The 24,813-nt window shown below is 54.6% G+C and overlaps 2 protein-coding genes across 4 annotated transcripts in view; one reads left to right on the top strand and one right to left on the bottom strand.

Moving 5' to 3' along the window:
* The first annotated feature begins 522 nt into the window (after positions 1–522).
* Positions 523–24,813, top strand: part of Axin2 (axin 2) — a 31,382-nt gene continuing 7,091 nt past the window's right edge. The window contains exons 1-8 of one of the 3 annotated variants that reach the window (XM_052196213.1): positions 523–686; positions 3,274–4,219; positions 11,542–11,682; positions 20,090–20,192; positions 22,739–22,879; positions 23,021–23,526; positions 23,765–23,959; positions 24,267–24,497. In XM_052196213.1, coding sequence (XP_052052173.1) covers positions 3,405–4,219; positions 11,542–11,682; positions 20,090–20,192; positions 22,739–22,879; positions 23,021–23,526; positions 23,765–23,959; positions 24,267–24,497 — 2,132 coding nt within the window. In that variant the 5' untranslated portion in view covers positions 523–686; positions 3,274–3,404. Of the gene's footprint in view, positions 687–926; positions 1,321–1,815; positions 2,110–3,273; positions 4,220–11,541; positions 11,683–20,089; positions 20,193–22,738; positions 22,880–23,020; positions 23,527–23,764; positions 23,960–24,266; positions 24,498–24,813 lie in introns of those variants that run through there. The other 2 variants (XM_052196212.1, XM_052196214.1) reach the window with 2 other exon arrangements.
* LOC127693573 (uncharacterized protein DKFZp434B061-like) lies at positions 1,188–2,102 on the bottom strand. The gene is made up of 2 exons (XM_052194544.1): positions 1,808–2,102; positions 1,188–1,657 (listed from the first exon to the last, which is right to left on the bottom strand). Exons 1-2 carry the CDS (start codon positions 2,100–2,102, stop codon positions 1,188–1,190), a joined length of 765 nt encoding a protein of 254 aa, XP_052050504.1.

Raw genomic sequence — 24,813 nt, 5'->3', positions numbered from 1 at the left:
GCACACACACCACACACACACACACACACACACACACACACACACGTCATGCCTTCTGAGAGTCCCAATCAGTGTATGCCCAAAGAATTGGCCAGTGGATCCCAGGGCTATATAGCTCCTACCAGAAGGCCCTCCAAATTCCCAGGGAAATTTGAAAAAAAGGTAGGAACGTGTTTGAAGCGGAGGGGGGTGGGGGCGGGTGCTTTATTGCAGTTCTTGCAATGGCCAGAGAGAAATTGGCATTCTAGAGCTGGAGAGCGCTAGGTAGGCTGGGGGAGGAGGCATGAGCAAAGAGGCTGGAGATGAAATCAGAACTCCGGCCAAGAATACCCCGGGGCCGCCAGCAACCTGCGGGGGGCAGACGAGGGCCAAGGAAGGGTTAACGCGGGAGCTGAGTGTGCCACAGGGGCCGGGCCTGGGCGGGGCAGAGCGGGAGCGCGCTGTCCCTTTAAGGCGGGCGGCGCGGGCCGGCCGAGCGCCGCTGTGATTGGCGCGGCGGGATCACTGGCTCCCTGAGCCCGGCCCGGGGGAGTCGGCTGGAGCCGGCTGCGCTTTGATAAGGTCCTGGCAACTCAGTAACGGCCCTAGAACCGGGAAATAAAAATAAGCCGCCGATCGCGATGGATTTCGGGGCCACCCGGAGGCCGAGGCGTCCGCCTCCCCAAAAGAGAGCTCTGCTGTAGAAGGTGGGGTCGGAGGCTCGGTCCCGCCGCAGCCGCTTCCCAAAAAGCTCCGTGCGGCCGGGGGCGGTTGGCAGCGGGGCGCGGGGCCGCGGGAGGGGGCGGCCGGGAGCAGGCCGGGGTAGTAGAGAGGTGCGGATTGCACGGCCCCCAAAAGGGGCGCTGGAGCGCGCTGGGCTGGCCCGGGTGCGGCTCGCATACCTCCCTTCCAGGACCGTGCGCTCGGCTCGCGCCTTTGAAGTGCACAGTTAAATCCACAGCGCAGTTTTTGTTGGAAGCGCCCGGAGGACATTTGGTGCGCCTAGTGACTGCTGGAAACAGGACCTGGGTTGAAAGCCGGCCGGGCGGGGGCCGGGGGCGGCCGCGGCGGGGGCGGAGGCCCACTCCGATCTTTTGCATAAAAGGGGCAGCGGGGCGCACGACCCCCCCACCCCCCCGGCGCAGAGCTCGCTCTCGCCTCGGGATCGTTATTTTCCGCGCACCCCTCCTCCGCCTCCGCGAGACTCCTCATGTTCCCCACGCCCGGGGGGGCCCGGGGGGGCCCCGGGGCAGCCTCTGCGAGTCCAGCGGGGGACCCGGGCAGGAGCCCTGCCCGCGGCGCCTGCGAGGTCTCCGCAAGGAGTGCGCCAGCGGATCAATGGTGAGTGCCGAGGCCGCGGCGGTCCGGCGGCCGGCGCGCTTTGATGTGCGGGGCGGCACTTTGAAGTTGGCAGGCCGGCTATTTCGGGGCGCGCTCCGGGCCCGCGCGGTGGGGAAGCGGCGGGCTCGGCGCCCAGCGCTCCGGGGGGTTTGGCCGGGCGGCCCTGCGCGCGGTGAGCTGGAGTCCCCTCCCCTGCGCGGGGTCCGGGTTGGCGGGGGGCCGGTCAGGGAGACTTCTTCAAGTGGAGTCGGGGCGGAGGCGGAGACGGGCAGATCGCCCTCGGGGGTCGAGTCGCCGTGGGTGTGGATGAGTTGGGGTGTGCGTGTGCACGCGAGTGCTTTTGGAAGGTGGGATGAAAGGGTGGCGGCGCCCCCCGCTTGCCCTCCCCGCCCCTCCCCCGCCCCCTCCCACTTCTCTCCCCCTCCCATCCGCGGGTCCGCGCTTAGGTGCCGGGAGCGCTGGCTGAGGCTCAGTCTGAGGATAGAACCGGCCAGAGCCCAGGGCGCTCGCGTCCCCCGTTCCTCCTCGCCGCCCCTTTTGCGGAGAGGCCGAGACTCCGCGCGTCGCCATTTCTGGACTAGGCGGTTGCTTTTCGTGCCTTTTTCTGCGGGGACCTCTGCTAGACTTGACACCAGGGAGTTACTCCCATCCGGGCTCCGGGGTCTCCGGCCTCGCTCCTGGTGGACGGTGTACCGGGACTCTGGAGGCTTTCCTTTGCTGTTGGGCCGGGGAGGGACGGGACAGGAGGGGCTCAGAGGAGATGAGAGCCTGGCGGCCTTCATCTTCCAGGTAACGGCGCCTCGCCACCTTCTCTGCGTCCAGTTGCGCGGTACTGCCGGGCCCCACCACTTCGGGTTTGTGCCCAGCCGGGCGGCCTGTGCTTCGGGACTGGGGCGGGGTGCATCCACCCAGACCCGGGGTCTCGGGCAACTAGCCCGGCGTTCCTCCCTGTCCCCCGGCCCGCCCCTCCTTAGTTTGATCCTTCCCTGGCTAGGGAGAGCAGCTTGTTTATTGGTTAGATAAGACTTCTTTTCTTTTGGAAAAAGACTGGCTTAGGATCAGTGTAGTTTGGGATTCTTGGCACAGGCAGTAGTAGCGTGAGAAGCCTTCTGATCCGGTTTTGTTGGGTTCGTGGCTCTAGGAGGTGGATCGGGGAGACGGGGGCGGCGGGTCTCGAGGTTTCTCTTCTCTCTTTAAAAGTTTGAAGATCAAAGCCTCTTACTTAGCAAGCTGGTTTCTGCTTTGGAGAAGCGAAGTAGACAAGAGGTAGATTGAGCCACGTTTTTGGTGGAGAGTCTTGATTATAGGCAACATCATCTGGGATCGGGGGTGGCGGGGTGGGGGGTGCGTGCCGAATCCGCGAGTCGCTGACCCCCTTCCCGCCGATGCTGAGCGGGCTTTTTTTTTTTTCCAGGCGGGGATCTTCTGTAAGAAGTGGGACGAGGGAGCGCAGAAGGAGGGGTGGGTGGGGGGAATGGGAACCAGATGCCGGGGAAGGGCACTTTGAGAGCTCGAGTTATCTGTGCAGAGCGGAGTGGGGAAGTTTACCGAAATTGGTTTCACCTGCACGCAGCCGGGCGGCTGGCTTGCGTGTTCTGGTTGTCGTGGGAGGGGGTACAGCTAGGCTACCCCGAGTGCCCCTGGGTCCCGCAAATGTGGGGAAGGTTGTGTCTTACACCTCCGGAGTCACTGTTTCTGCCTCACCTTCCTCCTCCCAACCCCCCCCCCATCCCCCTGCGGAAAAAGTGTGTGGGGAGCTCAGATTTCGCCTTTGAAAAAGCTGCGTTGGATACTTGAGATGAGCACCTCGCGGATAGCCGGGTTGCTTGATTTGAATTTGAGGAGTTGAAAAGCCTGTTTACTTTCTTGCTTTGATGTTGGGTAGATCTGGTTTTGATTAGATCAATACCCTTTTCTCTCTCCCACCTCCCCCCCCCCCCCTTTTCTTTCCAGAGAGGAGGCTCACATGAGCCCCTGCTGACTTACGAGAGACCAAGCCGATTGCTGAGAGGAACTGGAAGAAAAAAAGGAGGAGGAAAAAAAGCAAAACAAAACCCCAACTCAGCGAGACGCTCTCCCTCACCATGAGCAGCGCTGTGTTAGTGACTCTCCTGCCCGATCCCAGCAGCAGCTTCCGCGAGGATGCTCCACGGCCCCCAGTTCCGGGAGAAGAAGGGGACACCCCACCCTGTCAGTCTGGTGTGGGCAAGGTCCAGTCCACCAAACCGATGCCTGTCTCCTCTAATGCTAGGCGGAATGAAGATGGGCTGGGGGAGCCCGAGGGGCGGGCCTCCCCAGATTCCCCGTTGACCAGGTGGACCAAGTCTTTGCACTCCCTGCTGGGGGACCAGGATGGTGCATACCTCTTCCGGACTTTCCTGGAGAGGGAGAAATGTGTGGATACCCTGGACTTCTGGTTTGCCTGTAATGGGTTCAGGCAGATGAACTTGAAGGATACCAAAACTTTGCGAGTGGCCAAAGCAATCTATAAGAGGTACATTGAGAACAACAGCGTTGTCTCCAAACAGCTGAAACCCGCCACCAAGACCTACATACGAGATGGCATCAAGAAGCAACAGATTGGCTCCGTCATGTTTGACCAGGCGCAGACCGAGATCCAGGCGGTGATGGAGGAAAATGCCTACCAGGTGTTCTTGACTTCTGACATATACCTCGAATATGTGAGGAGTGGAGGAGAGAACACAGCTTACATGAGTAATGGGGGGCTGGGGAGCCTAAAGGTCTTATGTGGCTACCTCCCCACCTTGAATGAAGAAGAGGAGTGGACGTGTGCCGACCTGAAGTGCAAGCTCTCACCCACCGTCGTCGGCTTGTCCAGCAAAACTCTTCGGGCCACAGCGAGTGTGAGATCCTCAGAAATGGCTGAAAACGGATTCAGGTGAGGCTCCGGCTGGGGTAGGGTGGAGTGGGGTGGGGTGGGGTGTCGCCGAGTGGGGACAGGGCTTTGCAGATGTCTTCTGTTAGGGTGGTAGGTGGTGGATGGCTAGGCCAGGGAAGCTGAGAAAGGTTGATTGAGAGCTGGGGCTTCTGGCTCTGAACCCCTTGATCTCATGTTTGGTTGTGTGTGTGTGTGTGTGTGTGTGTGTGTGTGTGTGTGTGTGTGTGTGTTGGGGGGGGCATTGCAGTGTAGGCATAGCTGAGTACCTGCAGCCTTCCAACGCTAACTTCAAACGGTGGCAAGCAGTACTTATTAATGTGGTTACTTAGTATCCTGGGCTGTGGGGAGGGAGAGAGGAAAAGAGAAGAGAGGACGTGAAGACAGCAGCTTTTGATGCCTCTGAGTCACTAGACCTACTAAGCGCCAGTTTGGGAGGGGGTCATTTTCACGGCTTAATCATCAAAATAGAATTACTCTGGCTTCGGGGAGGGACAGCTGGGTTGCGGTTGAGGCACGGGAAATAACGTGTGCAGGGGGAGGATGACTGAGGTCTTTTGGACTTTTTTGTGTTAAGAGCCAGCGAGCGGCTTAGCAACCGAGTTTGTAGTTCCCTTTGTAGAATTAGGTATTTCCCAGGGAGGAAGGCTTCTGTCTAACTTGGGGAAGGCCTTGCAACTTCCTCATAGGAAGGAGCCTTCACTTTGGAGTCTGCTGGGCTATTAACCCAGGCTTCAAATGCTTTTGAGCTCCAAGGTCAGACCTCAGTTGATGGTTTGTTGCCTAGTGCTGATAGAGAAGTATGCGTGTGTGTGTGTGTGGGGGGGGGGACGACCCTCCAGACAACTTTCTCTTTTTAAAGGTTCTAAGACAAACAGTCCATTATAGATTGGCCAAGTCTCAAGCTCCTTGGCCTTTCAGGCAACTTCAGACCTGCTAGATTTGCGTTTTTCTGTCCCCTTGCTTCTCCAGAGATCCCAAGAGAGAATGCACCTATTAATTTTAGTCTGTTGCTTGTGACATGCGGGGTGGGAGATGGGGGTGAAACTGGTTTGCTATCTGCGCGGTTTTATTCCTCTGTCCCTGTGCATTTTTCCGTGTCAGGGACTGAAGGTATGATCTGCACACAGTCTCTGGAGATCTTGCCGGCTTTGCAGGGCGTGGTCTCCAGTGTCCCTCAGCAGCTGGGGGGGGGAGGGGTTATGCCCCTGACTGCTGATCTGGAGCCTCTCGGGTTTCAATCGCCAGGTCCTACATGATATGATGTAGGCATGATCTCCAGTTTTGACTGCTGCTGGCAAATAGGGGAAGAGCTTGCTTGCTCTCCAGCCACCAGAGGGCGCTCTTGCAGCTTTGGGAGTGAACTTAACCAATTTTCAGACATCTGGTCGACACCAACACCTAAATGGAACCGGCTTTTTTTTTTTTTTTTTTTGGAAGGCAAGTGTAGGATCGCTGGAGGGAGTGGTTAGTGGCACTGAGCTTGCAGAGCTAGACTGTTTGCTTGAAACTGCTGGGGCCACTGTTGCTGTGTGTACACACAGGCACCTGCATCCCTTGTCCCACTCCATTGCAAGGACATGTAGGTAAACTTTGCTTTGGCCCCCTTACCCTCCAGCCTGGCAGCCCGTGATGCGACACCTTAAGGCCTGGGGCAAGGGTGCTTTTCCTGCAGCCTTCTGACAGAGTGTCACCTTTGTAGTAGTGCAGTTTCCGAGAGGTCAGCGGTAAGAGAGCGAGCGCTCTCTAGGCAAGACTCTGCTCAGACGCCTCCTCGAGGGTGGGCAGCCCAGGCGCAGCTTTGGCAGGCGTCCTTAGTATATAACCAATGTTACGTTTGCAAAGCACTTGAGATCTGGGAGCAGTGTCTTCCGGACTGGGGACCGAGCAGGCCATTGATAAGTGGAGTGACCCCGTTAGCTTCCACACTAGATCAGGCTGTGCGCTCTCCCGCTGTTCCGTTGGAATGAAATATTTACCTGGACACGCCCAGATGGCCCTCACTTCTCTTTAACAAGCAAGTAAGCTCTCCACCTAGTGCAGCGTCTCCGAAAGTTCCAGCCCCGCCCTAGCATTGCTTGGCTGAGCTTTCTCCTCCTTCACCCCCCCATCTGTAAGGTAGGTGGGCACCGTCTCCCGTCTGGGTCCTAAGGTCGTTCTTAGGATCAAAATAATAAACATGAAAGGCTTTTTGTAAAGGGAAACATTCTGAAAAGATGTTAAGTGTTATAATTAGTATAATTAACGATAATAAGTGGGTCTCCAAAAAGGGCAGCAAGGTTAGCACATAGCTGTTTTGAATGGCAACGCTGAGGGATTTTTAGCCCATTCTTCATTATAATATTTTAGAGGCGCTGCCCCCCCCCCCCCCAAGGAGCGCTTTCTCTACTTTTTTGAACTTTTAAAACTCTGCCTTTCAGCATATTCCTGGAACACAGGGACCAGCCCCCCTCTTACAGTTGAGCTTTGGGTCTTTCCCCTCCCCTCCCCTGCCCTGCCTTCCCTTCCCCTCCCCTCCCCTCCCCTCTATTCACAGCTCACTCAGCCTGCTGGAGTCAGGCTGAGGAAGTTACCAGTAAAGTGAATGAAACAGCTTGAACCCGCTGAGGGGCAGCGGTCTGCCTCAGCTGCTCACGGTCCTGGCCACTGGGTGCCCAAGGCACCGGCTAGCCCTCCGAGCCCTGTGTTTATATGGGCACGCACAGGAGCCTAAGGTTTTAACGACTTGTTTGTACCCTTACCGATTTGGTGTCGGGTTTAATATAAATAGTTGGGACGGAAGAGCAGAAATTACCCCTGGAGGGCAGGGCTCTGGTTTGTGCGTGGTTGAGTGTGCTGGCCGGGCTCTTGATGGTCTCTATAAATAACTGTGGGCACAAGTGACCTGGTGGTGGGAGCGTGCGTCCTAACCCCTCACATAAACAGCACTCCCCCTCCCCCCCAGTGTTGAGGTGTGTTAGAGCCAGGGCTGTGAGGGAGGATACAGAATTGAACTGAGAAAGCTCCCTGCGTGCACCCCTCTCTGCCCAGGGTTCATCTGCCTCCCCTCGGACCCTCTGCTCTGGCCTGGCTTAAAATCCCAGGGGCCCAGCAGACTGTCCTGTGCCGGCTGCAAGTTCTTTCTGTTCTCTGAAAGAACTCTGCTGATGAGGCCCATGCCTTTTTTTTTTTTTTTTTTTTTTTTTTTTTTTTTTTTTTTTTGTGAGAGGCCATTGGAATCAAGTTTGGCTTCAATTATCAAAGAAAATGATGCCACTGGAGAGCTATGCCGAGAGCAGTGGTCAGTAATTAGAGGACGGAACACCAGGGAACGCAGCTGGCTAGAATACAGTCAGCAAGCTTTGCTTGGTTACAGAAGACACTGACCCCTCGCTGTCCACCAGTCCCTCCATCCTGCCTCCCAGAATGCTAGTTGAAGAGGGTCTTGACCTGACAGTAAAATGTCAGAGGCTCTCATGGAAAACCCTAACCTCAGCCTCAGAAGTGGGTCCTCTTGTTCTCTTGGGTGAGGGTCCTCAGAAGGAGGCCCCCTGGCGGGTTCTATTTGGCTCTCCAAAGCTGGGGAGGAGCACAAGTGGGCCCAGCATTTCCTCAAGAGGTACAAACCGGCCTAGCGACAGGGCAGACACACTTCCTTCCCTCAGAAGCAATGAGGTACTGTTAACTTGTCAGCTCAATGGCAGAGTGGCCAGTGGTTGCACGGCCCACACAGGGTGTACCCCAAACCTTGGAGCTCTGCAGGAAGGCAGAGACCCTGCACATTTGGAAGCACAACCCTCCTGAAATCGGCAAAGCCTCTGGGTACACTTTAGGGGGGTCCAGTCTCCACCCCCTTTTTAAGTAATCACAAGAAAACAGCTTTAATCCACTTTTCTTAAAATTACGTGGCACTTTGGAGAAAGTTTGGAGCGCTTAAGAGCTGAGTCTCTGCTGTGTCTCCCCACCGCCCCGCCCCTTTCTCTGTCTGTCTTGTTATGGTTGTAGGAAAATCCAAGTACTTCATTGCAGTCAACAGAGTTAAGAGCAGCGTATTCCATTTTTAATGACTGATCACACAGTAGCCCTCTATTTTGGAAGTGGAGGGAGACAAGTTTATTTTGGGAGCCATGTGTGAAAGGGGTGTGCTCTCTCGCGCGCGCGTGCCCACAGACACAGACACACACGCACACACCCTCAGGGTTTGACTTGGGCATCTTTTTTGTTGCGATGGCGAGGAAGGAATTTCTATTGAGTAATTTTCCCCTCACAGAGGCAGGAATATAAGTCTTAGACCTGAGGTGCTGCTGTGTTAATACCACCAAGATAGCAAGGCCAAGGGAGGAAGGTGTTTGAAGGCTATTCAGGGCCCGCTTTCGCTGTTTTGATCTTGAAAACCTTTTCAGCAACCCCATTTGATGGATACAGGCCTTGGAAGGAGCTCCTGCCACGGGGCCACCCCTGCTTGCTTTTACGTGTGAAGACAGGTTGTACCCCCACAGAGCACACATTCTGGGGGGCTCAGGACACGCTTGCAGCCGTGATACATGCCAAATGCTACAGCTTTGAAAGGAGGAGTGGTTTGGGGACACACCATCTCTCCATTCTTGCTGGCAGTGGGGTACTGGGAGCACGACTAGGGTACTCATCCCCTCTCCCCATCCCCATTTCAATGCCCTTGCCTTTAGTAGCTGCAAGGCAAGTGTCTATGAACTGTTCTTTTTTTTTAGCCCCTAGGGGAGCTGTGTCCTGCCCCCATTAGCTAAGCCAGCGTCAGCTCTAGGCCCCTGACTTCTGCACGGTATCATGAGTGTGCAGACTATAGGTACCACTGGATTCCCAGGGAGGGGACGGACCCTGTGGTAGTCACTGTGACAGGCTCACCCCAGCAGGGGACTCCAGGCTGCTTTAAAGAAAGACTTGGCCAGTCTCTGTGCCCTCTCACCCCATGTGGTGGCTGTTGCTCCCTGCTGAGCCTCTAGAGGCAATAGCCAAGAGCCTACCACCACTGGCCACCCCTCAGCTGTCTCTGCCCCCTGTGCCCTCCATCCTGTGTTCGCTGTCTTGGTTGCCTGGGAACTCCAGAGTGAGGACATGCTGGTGAGGAACAGGTAGGGAGTCTTAGCAGTCTTAAGTTCTCACTAAAAAGAATTAGGAGGTGACAAGTGTCCTGCCCTCAGCAATAGAGCCGCAGCAGTGGCCTAGGGGCAGTTTAGAGCTGCAGTTCACGTGTGGTGCCCCTGGTTTGCACTTCTCGGCATTCTGTTTCTGAACCACATGTCCTCTCTCAGTGGGTCTCTCCTCAGTTGATTCTGATGTTTGGCTCTGTTGGGCCCCTCACAGGATGGCTCTGGACATTCCAGATGATGGGCAGCAGCTGTCATGTGACTACGGTGTAGCCCTCCCTGCCAGGGGAGCCAGGAGGTCCCCCCACCTCAGGTCACGTGGTTCTTGTCAGCATTTCAGAGTAGAGGACATTGGGTGAGAGACTCGGGGATCCAGGTAGAGCAGAAACTCTACTCTCCCATATTCTTTTCTAGTTCTACTGGCCCCATTGAGAGCCTCCCCAGAGTGGGCAGCAGGCCACACCCAGGCTTCTTTACGTGCTCTCCTTTCCAGCCACGACTCTCCTAGGCCCCGAGTGCTGCTAGTAACTGCTGTCCACGATACTGTCCCCCAGACTCCTGGCCCCTCTCCGTCCTGTTAGGATAGACTCTGGGCCTTAACCAAACCGGCCTGCTTGGCCCTTGTACCAGTCTTAACTAGTATAACTAGTTTTAGCCTAGCTGGTTAGAGTCACCTGCTTTCTTCTTATTCTGGAGAGAACTCTGCTGCTATCTTCCCTGCCCCGCTATATTCTGAGTGCCCCGAGTCATCTCAGCTTCCTGTTCATCTGACACGATGCACCTGGTTCCCTTCGTCACAGGGGCCATTTCCAGCTAGCCTTGCTAGAAACCACCCTCTTCAAACCCTGCCTTGGATTCTAAATTCTAGAACTTTCTAATGCATCTTGTGATGGGCAGAGAGAGACCAAGCAAGAGCACAGTCCATTTGGGCCTACTAGTTCCTGTTCTGCAGAGTGGCTACTGTGTGCTTGGCACCTCTAAGGGTTCTTATCTGGAAAATGGGCACTGGACCCTGTGCCTTCTGCCTGAGAGAATGCTTGTGATCTGATAGGCTTTCAGCAACACCCAAATACCTCCTCCCTTATGGCAACCCCTGACATTATGGAGACCAGCAGCACAGTACAAGGACAGGAACTTGGTGAACAAGAGCTCATGGCTGACCATGACCTTTCCTAGGTCTCTCTCCTCTGCCAGCCCCACAGCTATCTTTACAGAGCAGCTGCTGTGGGCTGATGGAGTGTGTCTCCCTTTGGAGTTTTTTTCCCTGCTCCCTTTCACGTCTGTTGCCAACTGATCCCTGAGCCCCAGGAGGACTATGCCAGGGGCTGGGTAAATGAAGCCTCCTGCAACTTCAGGCTGACTGACCCCTGGAAGGGATCCTTCCTGCAGCCGGCTGACCTGTCTCTCCTCCCCCTAACAGAAGTTCTCAGCGGTGACACAAGTGGAATGCAGCCCAGCAGGAGACAGGCACACTGGTTGTTCTGGGAGGAGATCAAGAGAGGGAAATGGGGACCCACAGGCCACTAAGACAAAGGGGCTGGAGACCCCTGGAGGAGGGGCTGGGGCCTGTCTTTGACACAGCTGCTCATTTCAGTCCTGGCGCCGTTGTGGGGGGAAGGGCACTGCAGGCCCAGCGCCATGGCTGCCACTGGACCCCTGGGCATAGGTACCATCCCTCTGGCTGACTGTAGGCCTGGCTCCAAGGGGAAGACTCGCCCAGGCCGCTGGGCTTTAGCATTTCTGGACTGGGCTGGCAGATCATCTCAGATACGGGAGTTAGGATACCTCAGATGTTCCTGAGCTGGAGAATTGGCTTGGATGCAGTGACCAGGAGACAGAGAGAGAGAGAGAGAGAGAGAGAGAGAGAGAGAGAGAGAGAGAGAGAGAGAGAGAGAGAGCAGTGTACTGGCTTCTTCCAGCTTACCCCAGTCCCAGAACACACTCCTAGTCTCCAGGCCCACTGCAGTCGGTTCCTGCCACTCTGTGTGTGAGCATTTAGAAGTTGGTAGCATTCCCTGGCAGCCTCTGCAACACAGCTCTGGAGGACCCCCGGCTCCTGAGGGTCGGGGGGACCCAGCCCACCTCCTCTCCAGGGAGAGTCGGGGCCTAACAATCTTCTCATTGGGGCCATCTCCCCAGGCTTGCAACTGGGCCTGGACGGCACGTTGGCACAGACCAGATGTGGGGATCAGTGACCACTGTCCTCTTGTACTTTTCCCACAGGTCTTTCAAGAGAAGCGACCCAGCTAACCCTTATCACGTAGGTTCCGGCTATGTCTTTGCACCAGCCACCAGCGCCAATGACAGCGAGTTGTCCAGCGACGCGCTGACCGACGACTCTATGTCCATGACGGACAGTAGCGTGTAAGTGTCCGGTGTTCCCTTCACATGGGGCTGGGGGTGCGATGCCCTGGGGAGCGGGGGAGGGGTGCCATCCATCCTCACCAGCCTGGGGAGCGGGGGAGGGGTGCCATCCATCCTCACCAGCCTGGGGAGCGGGGGAGGGGTGCCATCCATCCTCACCAGCCTGGGGAGCGGGGGAGGGGTGCCATCCATCCTCACCAGCCTTTGCAGAACCTGTGAGTCTCCGTGAGTGGCCTTTGGTTCCTGGGCATGATGCTGGTGAAGAGTGTCATGGCGCGTACGGTGGCCGGGGTGGGTTCAGTGAGAGCCTGGAGGGACAGCTGGGGTGGTGTCTTCCCTCGGGGAAACCGGAGTATATAATGGAAGGCTAAGGTGAGTGTCTGGATTTAAGTGGATTTTCTGCTTGTGCTGATCCCGAAACCCAAGTACGTCCGCTGCCACACCAGCAGGTGGAACACAGGACCTTATTATAAGGGTTTCGCTTTGTTTGGGCCTTTTGAGAGGCCATTAAAGGCAGGGAAGCAGAAAGCCAGACCTCTCCTAAGGCATGTCCAGTCTGCCTACATGTGTGTGTGTTTCAGTGACATCACTCAGCCTCTGTTGATGAAGTCCCAAGTCTGTGGCAGATGCTGGGACCCGAGGAAGGGGCCCTTCGCAGGACCGTCTGTCTGATCTCAGACCCTTAAAGGGCCAACAGATGGCTTTGATATATATTTTTAAAGCAATCCAAGCCATTGAAGTGGTCCGATGAGGTCAGTAGACTGTCAGGCAAGGTCATGCTTTGAGTTTGTGGGTCATTTGAAGTGAAGTCAGATCTATGGCTAGACAGCGCCAGCTTTCTGTGAGTCTCAGAGTGGAGTCTGAGGTGTAGTGGTCTGGATGCCCTCTTTCTGGCCGCCCTTTGGTGTTTGAGTCAGGAAAGTCAGGGTAGAATTTGGCATGGCCCAAACTCCCCAAAGGCTTTTCTCACCCAGCACCCAATTGAGAGTTGGTATTTCAGAAAGCCCTTTGAAGGTTTTCCTCCAGCAGGCATTTTAGATCAGGATTGCTCTTGCTGAGCGGATGACCTTGAAAGACAGCCCATTAAGCTTGCGCTGTTAAGTTCTGGGACACTTTCTTAGACTTTGCTCATTTTAGCTTCTTAAAACTGAACGGTCTGTTCTCCGAAAGTTTGAAACTATCTGGCTTCTGTTGGCTGGTGTCTCATATAGCCTGGCTGGCCGCACAGGACCGGTTGGAAAAGTGGGGGAGGTTAGTTTGGGGCTCTTGACTCCAATGTCTTAACCCCACCCCCACCCCCACCCCCACCATCAACTTTGAATGCGCTATTTCAGTTTTCCCTGTCAGTAAAATGACAGATATTCTTTAGGGGAAAAAATGTTGGACTTAATCTATTTAAAATAACTTACTCTCTTACGTGTGTGCATTGGTGTTGTGCCTTGCATGTGTGTCTGTTCGAGGGCGTCAGGTCCCCTGGGACTGGCTGGAGTTACAGACAGTTGTGAGCCGCCATGTGGGTGCTGGGAATTAAACCCAGGTCCTCCGGAAGAGCAGCCAGTGCTCTTAACTGCTGAGCCCTCTCTCTGGCCCCAGTTGAAGTTTAATGAAAGAATGCCATTTTGGGATTAGTGAGAGTACGGTGCACATCATTTATCCACCAGGAATGAAAGGTTTCAGGGAGCCAGTTCCATTTTCATAATTGGCTGAGCTCTCTAACTGTCCACATGGGGTAGGGGGAATCCTTCTTATTTATTCATCTTATGTATATGAGCGTTTTACTTGTATGTATGTATGTATGCATGTATATATGCATGTATGTATGTATGTATGCATGTATACATGCATGTATGTATGTATGTATGTATACTATATGTGTGCCCAGTGCTCACGGATGTCAGAAGAGGGCGCCAGATCCCCAGGGACAGGAGTTAGGGATGATTGTGAACCACCGTGTGGGTGCTGAGAGCCTAACCCAGGTCCTCTGCAAGAGCAACAAGTACTCCTGAGGGACAAGCCACCTCTCCAGTGTCCCCCACCTCACCCCCCCTCAAAGAACTCCCAGAGACTCAGATTATTCTTTAATAGAATAATTTTGTTTAGTTGTCGTTTTGTTTTGTTTTTTGTTGAGACTGGAACTCACTGTGTAGGCCAGGCTGGCCTGGAACTCACAGCACTCTGCCTCCTAAGTGCTGAGATTAGAGGCATACACATGCTCCCATGTCTGGCCCTAGTTTGCTTGATGGTCCGACAAGTTAGCATCAGGTGGGTTTTCGTGCTGTTCTGTAGGTCTCCGGCTGTGAGGTTTGTAGGGCCTGGGTCCCGCGTTTACTGCTCCCATCTCTCTGCTGCTGTCCTGTTTGGCTCGCATGGCTGGGCTCGGCCTCTAGGAATCATCGCTCCTTCCAGACACAGTGGTTGTGGAGCGTGTGGGAGCCTCATCGCCACATGTAAAATAAGAGCAAGCCAGGACTGAATGAAGGCACTGAGTGACTCCCCAGTCCGGTGCCCTCTACGTAAGACCGTGGGGCTTCTGTTTAGATTTCTTAGAGACTATTTTTGGCCTGCTTCCTGGTCCTTGGCTGAGTTTCAGTCCTCCTCACTGAGGTGTTATTCTGGGTTCATGATGAGATAACTTGGGTGTGGTCCCATACTTGTTTCTATTTGACCTCACAGGACCCAGCCAGCCAGGTAGGCAGTGACCGCTGCCGACAGCCCAGCCACAAGCAAGCAGGAAGTAGCATCGCGAGCCCCTAGCCATGGCAGAGGCGGAACTCAGGCCCAGGCTGAATATGGTGCCTGCCCCGCCGCACCTTCCGCACCTTCCATGGTCACCATGAGACGTTAGTGGAACCAGTTGCCTTTGAGGCCTTTCAACCTCTTTCCGTTTTTCTTCTTGTTGATCATGAATCATAATGCTTTGTTTTCTGAGTTGAGGGAAGATTCCCCCCCCTTGTAACACACATACCAGAATCTTCCTTATTCATTCTTCTTCCTTTAATCCTTGCCCAGGATGGAAAGGCCTCACATAGCCCAGGCTGGTCTTGAATTCATTGTGTAGCCAGAGATGTCCATGAATATCTGATCCATCTGCTCCATCTCCTTAGTGCTGGCACCATAGTTAGGTACCGGAGTTCATTCACACCCAGGCTCTGATGTCCCGCAATGCTGGACCATAATCCTAAACCCAGCCCTCAATCTCATTTAAACAAGACTCTGCTTCCCATTTCTTTCTTTCTTTTTTTTTAAAAAGAAGATTTATTTATTATTATATGTAAGTACATTGTAGCTGTCTTCAGACACACCAGAAGAGGGCATCTCATTACAGATGGTTGTGAGCCACCATGTGGTTGCTGGGATTTGAACTCAGGACCTTTGGAAGAGCAGTCAGTGCTCTAAACCACTGAGCCGTCTCTCCAGACCTCTGCTCCCATTTTACTTAAAGCACTTATGGATGGACTTAAATATGGGGAAACTACTTTGAGGCCCAGGAAGAGTTGCCAGGCACAGACAGACTCTAGGGAGCATGGGGCCGAAAAAGGGTCAGTCGAGGAAAGGGGACAACAACCTGTCACTTGGTAGCTTTTCCTCTCAGGCCCCTGCTGGCCTGTTCTCTGGCCTTGTAACAGGATGTCATGTCCTGGTGGGTAGATGTCGAGTAAACCAGATTGTGAGACTTGGAGTTTGCGGGTCTGAGGTAGCAGCCCAGACAAGTGGGCATTTCGTCGGATTCCTCTTCACAGATGCATCCACTCGTGCATGGCTAAGACTAAGAGGGCAGTTGGCTTCCTCCACAGGCTTCTGGGAATTATCTGGAGCCGCCTTTGGGGGTGTGGCGAGGGGCCTCCGCCAACAAGAGCCCACTTCTGGGACTTGTTGTGCGTCCGAGGCTCCTGTGGGTATCCAGCTCCCATTCAGCTGCCAGGAATAGGGTGGTCCTCCCCTCCCCTCACCCCCAGGGTGATCCCCCAGACTCCTGCTAAGCAGACTTGGCTTGGAGTGGTGTGAAGCGCTTTCTGGCCAGCCAGCCCTTGGTGCGTGTGATCCACCCTGTGTTGGGCGGTCACCCGGGATTCCCAGGGCTGGGATTAGACCCCCCAGCCCCCACCCCCTTCAGAGCTCTGCCAATGGTGGGCCTTGTGCAGATGAGAACGCCAAGTGAGAAATAAAGTGTGTGTGTTGGGGGGGGGGGTGCGAAGCTGAATCGCTTTCAGCGCATTGTTCCTGGAGGGAGGCTTAGCGGGGATAAGAGGGTAGCAGCCCCTTTGAAATGTGCTTGAACAAGTGAATAGGAGCTCCCCATCAGGCACTGAAAAGAGGCCTGGCTGCTTCTCCTCCTCACAATGGCCTGCGTGGGCCGCTGGGGGCCGAGGGGCTGGGGAGCAGGGCGGGCTGCCCCTCTGCGAGTTGGGAGGGGACAGGGATGAGGGGTGTGTGTATGTGGGGAGGGGGTCAGAGGCAGCTTTCAATAGACTCCAGAAGGTTGGAGTTCATTAGACACACGTCCAGGAAAGCAATCATCTCATTTGCGACAGAACCAATTAAGTCCCCTGGGTCTTTGCATGAGGCCTGGGTAGGAGATGGGCGGGGCTGGTCAGACCTTGGTTCTCCCTGGGACCTGCATGCCTCGCCCGACCCGGCCCTGGGTGTGCAGAGCAGACAGGCCACCTCCCAGAGCCCTGTGTTGTGCTGACTTCTCTTTAGCCACTAAGTAAAAATCCCTCTTAAAGATGGCTGGGGGCTGGGGGCTGGTGGGGGTGTCAAGTCTCCATTTTAGCCCCCCCCCCCAAAAAAGGCCATTTTATGAGCTTGTTACTCTGAAACCTGCATTCCTGGAACAAATGGCTCTGATTTTTAGCCCCCCTCCCTTGAAAGTTAACTGCCAGACTTCCAGCAAAATCCTAAACCTGAGTCCTGGGAAGGTGGGACCAGGCCAGACGAAAGGGGTACCAAGTGCCAGGTTTAGGAAGGAGGAGTCTGGGAGCAGCTGTGCTTTGTGCCCAAGTTCAAGGCCCCCAGACAAGGGCACCAGGCTTCTCCGCCCTGCCTGTTTGTGGGGAGCTGTTCCTGACATCGGGATTGGCTGCGTTTGACTGTCGCCTGGTCTGTGCGTCCTCTACATAAACACAAGATGACTTTTCTCCATTCCACCGAGTAGGTGGCGGTTGTTATTTTACTTACTATTTTTGTTTCCTCATATCTTACGTGGGGGGGGGGGGGGTTGGTCTGACACGGGGGAGTTTGTCCTAGTGAACTTCAAATATTGTCTTATCTTACAGACCAGGCTTTTGATGTTGGCTGTGATCAGAGGCCGCTTCAGAGCGGCTGCCAAATGTGGGCGCACGTGTGCACTTAGGCCTGCTATTTCAAAGCCACCGGAAGAAGTGGCAGTCAGGTTAGGTCAGGCACAGCGGAGTCAAAGGGCCGAGCTAATTGGCTCTGCTTAAATGGCGGCTAAGTGGAGTCCACACTTCAAAATCCCTGCGCCCCAGAACCAGCTGGGCCCGGCAGCAGGCTCGTTAGCTAAAATGTTTGTAATTAAAGGAGACTGTAGAGGGACCAGAACTCTGGCGCTCTTCAGCCCAGGGTTATGAGCAGCCAGGACACTAGTCATAAACTTCTGGAGCCCGAACAGAATTTGGAATGAGGGGCTGTTTCGGAAGAAGATTCCTGGCTAGGGGGAATTAAAGACATATTTCCAGGAAGGCGCCTCCAAGCCTCTGGCTTCTCCAAGCTAAAATTCCCCCTTTGGGCTCTGGGCACAGCAAAGTTGCCTTTCCTGTGGCTGGGTCCTTCACCTGCACTGGATGCTCTGAGAGGGTTCTTAGGAAATCACTCCTCTTGTGGGTTGCTCTGGCTGTCACCTGACTCCTACCTCTACTCCCTATACTCACTCTCTCTCTCTCTCTCTCTCTCTCTCTCCCTCTCTCCCCTCTTTTTTTCCTACCTTATATGGAGAAAACATACAAGATACAAAAGCCTCGCCACTGATTTATATCTGAGAGGAAGATGCGTAAGGAAGGCTTGCCTGGCAGACTAAAGGCAGAGTCGAGGGGGTGGTGGCTGGGGAGACTCTCCTCAGACTCGAACTGCTGTGTGTACATGTGTGTGGGTGCATGTGCCATTGCGCATGTGGAGAGGTCAGGGTTCAACCTTCTCCCCTACCTTTATATGACTACCTAATGAGCTCTCTCACTGCCCCGCCCCCCGTAGGACTCTTGGACCCCGATGTAACGTGTTCCAAGGTAGGGGTGTATGGGTAGCCACTTCCCACCATGAAGGCCCCAGAGGAAGATAGTCATGAGAGAGGTTTGGCCATTCATTCAGACCTAGAGCAGGGACATGAGAGAGAGCCTCGGAGAAGCCAGAGGCTTAGAGGCCATCCCCCCCCCCCCCCACGCACTCTCACTGCCAGCGAGTGCTAACGGTAGAAGAAGATGTCCCTTAGTGTCTCAAGGCTTCTTGGGGCATAGGAGGCAGAAGCCATGTTCAGACCATCTGGGTGCTTGGGGACTGAAGGCAGGCTACCCAGTCACGGGTAGTTCTAGAGGGTCACAGTGGCTTGCCTGGCTTGGGAGCCTGAGGTACCATTTCTGGCCACTTACAAAGTGTGGTTTCTGTGAGAGCAAGACCTGATGGTGGCGTTTAGGTGCTTGCAGTAGCACCTGACTTTGACCCACTAGTGCCAGAAGCTCCAGGCTGTCGTTGGGTGTGAAGATTCCCCAGGCCTCTGCCGGGGCTAGACGGTTGTTCCAAGGCTAGTGGATGGAGTCTTCAGAAAATTTAGTTTTAGATGCATCTTGTTGCCAGACTTAAAACCTGTACAACCCTCTTCACCTTCAGGGGCCTTGTCAAGTGAAGTCCTTGGAGAGTCAGATACCAGATTCTGCCAGCTTCTACCTCCTGCATGGGCAGGACATGCAGGCTGAGTTCCTGCCCCAATTTTGAACGTTTTTCTTTCCCCTTGATGTAGTGCTTTCAGTGTTGGCGTTAGTCAGTCATACTGTTGACCTAGCGGGATCATCACCATCCCTGTGGGGACCCTGTTCTGTGGCCCGGGCCAGCCACCTTCCAGAAACCAGTTACAATTCTGGAACATAAAGATAAGAAACCACATTCCTCCTGGCCGCTGTTTAGACACTTGATTCTGCTGATGAGGCGAGGGAGGGTTCTTTCCTTCCTGTGAGAAGGAACAAAATACCAGAGGAAAGGGAACATCAGATTTTAGTAATTATTTAGTATTTAGCCTAATTTTAGTATCATAGCCTCAAGAGTGTGACCCCTGGGGTCTCTGGAGGGGACATCAGTTGGAAAAGTCACACCTTGGCCGTTAGCTCCTAAGTCTGAAACACAGTTTTTAACTTTTATTTTTTGAAATGGCACCAGCTCTTCTTCCTTTCTCTTGCTGAGGTTTGTGGCTGGTTTGGTTTGGTTTTGGGGTTTTGGGTTTTGGTGTTTGGGTTTTTTATTTTGAGAGTCAGGGTCTCAGTAAAGAGTGGGTCTGGAACTCGCAGAGCCCCACCTAGGATTCAAGGCTCGTGTCTCCACACCTGGCCCTTGTTTCATTTTTTAACTAGATTGAAAGACACAGGCCCCGGAAACTCACCCAGAGTTTGTTGGCCACACCGCAATTTTAGATGGCAGGCCCCCATGTCCCTGCAGACACCCCCTTTCTTCTTTGTACTTTGTCATGATAGTGGCCACTTTTGACCCATTTGTTTTTGCACACTGCCATGGGACATTCTATTAGGATACCGACGTCCTAAGAGGACTGGAACCTTCTGTCTCCTCTGCCCACGGATCTCTTGCACAGAGGGAAGGTATCTAGGTGAGGTCTGACGTGTTGCAGACACTTGGTTGTTTGGGTGAGTTCGTGGTGCCTCGTAGGAGGGGCTTGGCTCTTAGGTCCTTATGTCCTGTGTCTTTGAGTCTCAGCGTTTTATAAAACCGCTGACGAGGAGAGGAAAGTTGGACATGGCTGGCTTGACGCTGTTCATGTGACAGCAGACATGGCTGAATTTTCATGTGCCTTCTTAAAGAGGTGGCTGAGCCTGTGAGCTTGGTCCCTAACATGACCTACAGCCTTCTGCCCTGGCACTGTTCTCCCAATTTAGACACATGACAGTCTGCCAAAAGGACCACTGGAGCCCAAGGTTCTTTCCTCGAGGACACATAAACCAGCTTCCTGCATCTGGGAGAGAGACAAGTTGCCTTGGATGACTGGGCAGGGTCTGAAGTTTGGTCAGGGATGGGTCTTTCCCTATGTGATTGATTGCACCTGGGGATGCATGGCTCATTCCCAGGAAGTGTGCAGCCTTTCCCATTGGTGGAATCTCAGGGAAGGGCGTGCAGGTGACGTCAGGTGCTGAGATCGCCTCAGTGAGCCTGTGGACTTTGTCTTCCCCCTTAGAGATGGAATCCCACCTTACCGCATGGGGAGTAAGAAACAGCTCCAGAGAGAGGTGCACCGCAGCGTGAAGGCCAACGGCCAAGTGCCTCTACCTCATTTTCCGGTGAGTACGGACGGCAGGACGGATGGACTGACGTCAGGACATGGGTAGCGAGGCCCTGAATCACTACAGGAGCTGGGAGGTGGGGGCAGTGCCTGAGATCTGCTGGAGTGAAGGGACGGAAAGGAATGGCCGGACTGAAGAAATTAAATGGTTCCTTTGGATGTGGCAGTAATGGGGTGACGTTTGGTAGTTCCTGAATCAAAGAATGGAAAATTCTGTGTGGGGGGGTGGGGTAGGGGGGGATTTATCACTAGATGATGACATGGTGGCCTCACTGCATTCCTGCTAGACTGGAAGCCCCCTGAAGGCAGGTAGCCCCAAAAGAATCTTCCTTCCTTCCTTCCTTCCTTCCTTCCTTCCTTCCTTCCTTCCTTCCTTCCTTCCTTCCTTCCTTCCTTCCTTCCTTCCTTCCTTCCATATATACATGAGCTCTTTGCTAGCATGTATATGTTCCATGTGCATGCAGTACTCGTAGAGGCCAGAAGAGGGCGTTAGATCCCCTGGATGGGGAGTTACACATGGTTGTGAGCTGCCATGTGGGTGCTGGGAACTGAGACTGGGTCCTCTGAAAGAGCTTTTAACCTCTGACCCCTCTCCACAGCCCCAGAGTTTTGTCTGTTAGCTTCCATATCCCGACCTTCTTGTCGTAGACACGGGCTCATTAAACATGAAATGAATGAGGTTAGGAGAATCTCTGTGTTCCGTCCTTCTGCCCTGCTCACCTTGGAAAGGAAGCCACCTCCCAGGACACTCTGCCTCGCCTGCACAGCTCACTCATTCACTGGCTGTTTATCTGGTTCCTTAACTGTTTTACTAGCCTGGATGCTCCCAGGGGACAGCTGTGCAGTCTTACCTGTCTCGTGTTCCAGAGCTGGGCTCTCTTGAGTCCATGTCTGATGAACGTGGGTGAACCGGGTGTCTAGAAGTGCACCTTCCTGGAGGAAGGCTCCCATGACTGAGGGAGGCTAGCAGGTTCCTCAGGGACCTTCCCTCCTCACACATCCCTGAGGGCCTCAGCACAGTTCAATGGGCTCTCGAGCCCAGAGGGCCTTTTCCAGGTTAGGCTCTCTCTACCTTAGCCTGCTACCCAGGGTACAGGGAGGAGACAAGAGCTTCCGGTTCAGAGCAGGGGTCTCTGTAAGGCCGTTTTTCCTGGCAGCCTCAGAGAATCGAGCTGGGTCATGTGGTTGTGTTGTATTCAGAAAACTTAACACATCAGACTTCTAGTCCCAGGTCACCTGAGTAGTGTTACAGATTATAGCTCTCCTTGGAAACTCCTGGCACAGACAATGGCAGACTTACCTTGTCTAAAAGTAGCATATTAAAAAGGCTTTAGGGAGTGGCTTCTATACTATAGATGACAAAGCTATTTGAGTGGGGGGTGGGTGGGTGGGAGTATGTTCATCAAATTTCTAAAATTCTGTTCCCCAAGACTATAAATGGGTTGATAATTGTCCCGGGGTGCGCAGATCAACTTTGGGGGGATGTGTGGTTCCCAGAACCAGCCTTCCTGAGAACGCCATCCATCCACACAGGGGCCTTCCCTTCCCCGCTCCCTCGGTGCAGCTAAATGGTTGCTGTGTTGAGTGAGGCTGACTCTTCAGTCCAGAAGAGCAGGTTAGCTTTCTGCTCTTCCCCACCCCAAAAGAAAAAAAGGCCAAGCACGGGAGTGGGGAGGAGGAGGAGGGAGGAGGAGCAAGTGGAGAGGTGGGGAGGGCAGAGTGGGGGGCGAGATGACAGAGAAAGGACAGAAAGCCGGGCGGCGGGGGTTCTCGCCGCTTGCTGCTCTTGGCAGGCTTTCTATATTCCGTACTCGGTTTGGAGATGTTCCGTTTTCCCTTGATAGATCAGCTTCAGGCAGCCAAGCTCAGCAGTGTTCTGCTACTAGCCCGCAGCAGCTTTCTTCATTTTCTGTACAAAGAGAGGAGGAGGAGGGGAGGAGGAGAGGAAAAAAAAAACCGAGGGAGATGGAGCAGTGTTGAGACAACACTACCTCAAAGGTGCCCAGTGTGAGGCCGGGAAATAAATTACCACTTCTTCTCTGATCTGGGGCCGGTGACTCTCCCCTCCCCCCTGCCTCTCTTCCAATCTTATTTTTTTTTTTTTTAATTTTCAACTCCCTTTCTGTTTAGACTCTACTTTTTATTTCTTGAGTTGGTTTCTCTCCCCTCCCCATCTCAGAGGGCTGCCTTTTTTTTTTTTTTTTTTTTTTGATGTTTGACAACAGTCTTTGAAGATTTTCTACTTCAGAGTAGCTACTGATGGGCTGGTTGTACTACAGAGAGAACAAGCAGGGCCTCTCGGAGTGCGACCAACTGCTCCTGCCCAAGGCAAACGCTGGTGGGGACCGTGGCTCGCCATGAGGCCACAGAGCCGGTGCATAAAAGTCCCGAGCAGCGCGTGCCGGCTCGCCATCCGCTCTCCACTCCAACACGGGGACCCGGCACACATCCGTGGGCCCCACAAGCTCCATCCAAGCTGGTATGGCCAGTGCCTGCCTGGCCTGCTAAGTGTGCCTGGTTCCTTCCTTCTCCCCTCGCCCTCAGAGAACCCACCGCCTGCCCAAGGAGATGGCGCCTGTGGAACCTGCTGCCTTCGCCGCCGAGCTCATCTCCAGGCTGGAGAAGCTGAAACTGGAGCTGGAAAGTCGCCACAGCCTGGAGGAGCGGCTGCAGCAGATCCGGGAGGTAGGACCTGCTTGGGCATCCTCTCCACCCTGTGCATGTGCATGCGCATGCGCATATGCGCGTGTGTAAGCGTGTGCGTGAACCCGGGGAGCCGAGGGGTTGCTTTCTTGTTCACCTCCCCTCTGGGTCCTCTGTTTCCAGGATGAAGAAAAGGAGGGGTCTGAGCAGGCCCTGAGCTCGCGGGATGGAGCGCCTGTCCAGCACCCCCTGGCCCTCCTACCCTCCGGCAGCTACGAAGAGGACCCACAGACCATTTTGGACGACCACCTGTCCAGGGTCCTCAAGACCCCCGGCTGCCAGTCCCCTGGTGTGGGCCGCTACAGCCCGCGCTCCCGCTCCCCGGACCACCACCACCATCACCACCACCACCAGCAGTGTCACACCCTTCTTCCAACCGGCGGCAAGCTGCCCCCCGTGGCCGCTTGCCCACTCGTGGGAGGCAAGAGCTTCCTGACCAAACAGACGACGAAGCACGTTCACCACCACTACATCCACCACCATGCCGTCCCCAAGACCAAGGAGGAGATCGAGGCAGAAGCCACACAGAGAGTGCGCTGCCTCTGTCCCGGAGGCACGGATTATTACTGCTACTCCAAATGCAAGAGCCACCCGAAGGTTCCAGAGCCCCTGCCCGGGGAGCAGTTCTGGTAAGTGACTAGCACACCCCGAAGGTGGGGCTTTTCTTCCAGCCCGAGTCCTGAGCGAGTGTGACGAGGGCCCACGGGGTCTGTTTCTGCTTCCTGGAGGGGCACTGGCGGAGGTTGCAGTTTGGGGTGTGCTAGGTGCGGCGGAACTGCCTTCAGTCTGCCCTCGCGGGCTTGCCCAGCTCCAGGAGTCTTGGAGTTTTAATGAGCTGTCTGGATCGGGTGTTCTCGCTCCCTACAGTGGCAGCAGAGGTGATACCTTGCCAAAACGGAACGCGAAGGTCACAGAGCCGGGTCCTGCTCTGCCGGCCAGGGAAGGAGGGATGTCCAGTGCAGCAGGGCCCCCCCAGCTCCCTGGGGAGGAAGGAGACCGCTCGCAGGATGTCTGGCAGTGGATGATGGAGAGCGAGCGGCAGAACAAGTCGAAGCCCCATAGGTAAACACACACACACACACACACACACACATACACACACACACCCCTGGGCTCTCACACAGGCGGTGTGGGGACGGCTATTTCTGCAGTCTGTGGAAAGCCAGCGCCACTGCCGTCTCAGTATTAGCCACTGGGCCGAGGAGACCACAAAAATGTCATGTTTTGGCAGCGCCCCCTGTTCGTGTTATGGTGGAGTTATTTTCTTCTCTCTCTCTCTCTCAGAGTAGAATAGACAAATTTCTACTGAAGTCACATTTTCCAGTTTTTTTAACCCAGTTTTTCCCCTGCTCTTCCTGTCCTGTTCCAGTGCCCAAAGCCTAAGAAAGAGCTACCCGTTGGAGTCTGCCCGCGCGTCCCCAGGCGAACGGGTGAGCCGGCACCATCTGTTGGGGGCCAGCGGACACCCCCGCTCGGTGGCCCGGGCTCATCCATTTACCCAGGACCCTGCAATGCCTCCCCTCACCCCACCCAACACTTTGGCACAGCTGGAGGAAGCCTGCCGCAGGCTGGCAGAGGTGTCGAAGCCCCAGAAGCAGCGGTGAGTGGGAGGGGTTTGGAGCTTCAGGTCTCTCCGACTCGCCCAGGGAGGAATTGCTTCTGGCTGAGTTAAATCTCCCTTTTAGCCTCTGGAAGTTGTTCCCTTTGGTTCTGTTTGTTTGTTAAGAGTTCAAGCAGGGTCTTCCAGGCAAGGTGCTCTTACAAGTCGAAAGACCATGTTTCCACTGTAAATCCCATTCCTTAAGTGTCCACAATCCTTGTGAGGTGTGTTAGTGAGCATATGTGTAGCCATGATGGGAGAGTCAAGAGTCTTGAGCCCTTTGCCGACACTAAGATGGCCGCATGGTAGGATGTTC

The sequence above is a fragment of the Apodemus sylvaticus genome, chromosome 10 (genome assembly GCF_947179515.1).
Source record: "Apodemus sylvaticus chromosome 10, mApoSyl1.1, whole genome shotgun sequence".
Classification (NCBI taxonomy): domain Eukaryota; kingdom Metazoa; phylum Chordata; class Mammalia; order Rodentia; family Muridae; genus Apodemus; species Apodemus sylvaticus.
This window is presented reverse-complemented; position numbering and strand designations above follow the sequence as displayed.

What these genes read in the sequence shown, in the direction of transcription:
- LOC127693573 (XM_052194544.1), bottom strand. Translation starts at nt 2,102, where the DNA reads ATGAAGGCCGCCAGGCTCTCATCTCCTCTGAGCCCCTCCTGTCCCGTC. An exon ending in AGCGCCCTGGGCTCTGGCCG is followed by an intron (nt 1,658 to 1,807) that starts GTTCTATCCTCA and finishes ACCTTCCAAAAG; the next exon opens with CACTCGCGTGCACACGCACA.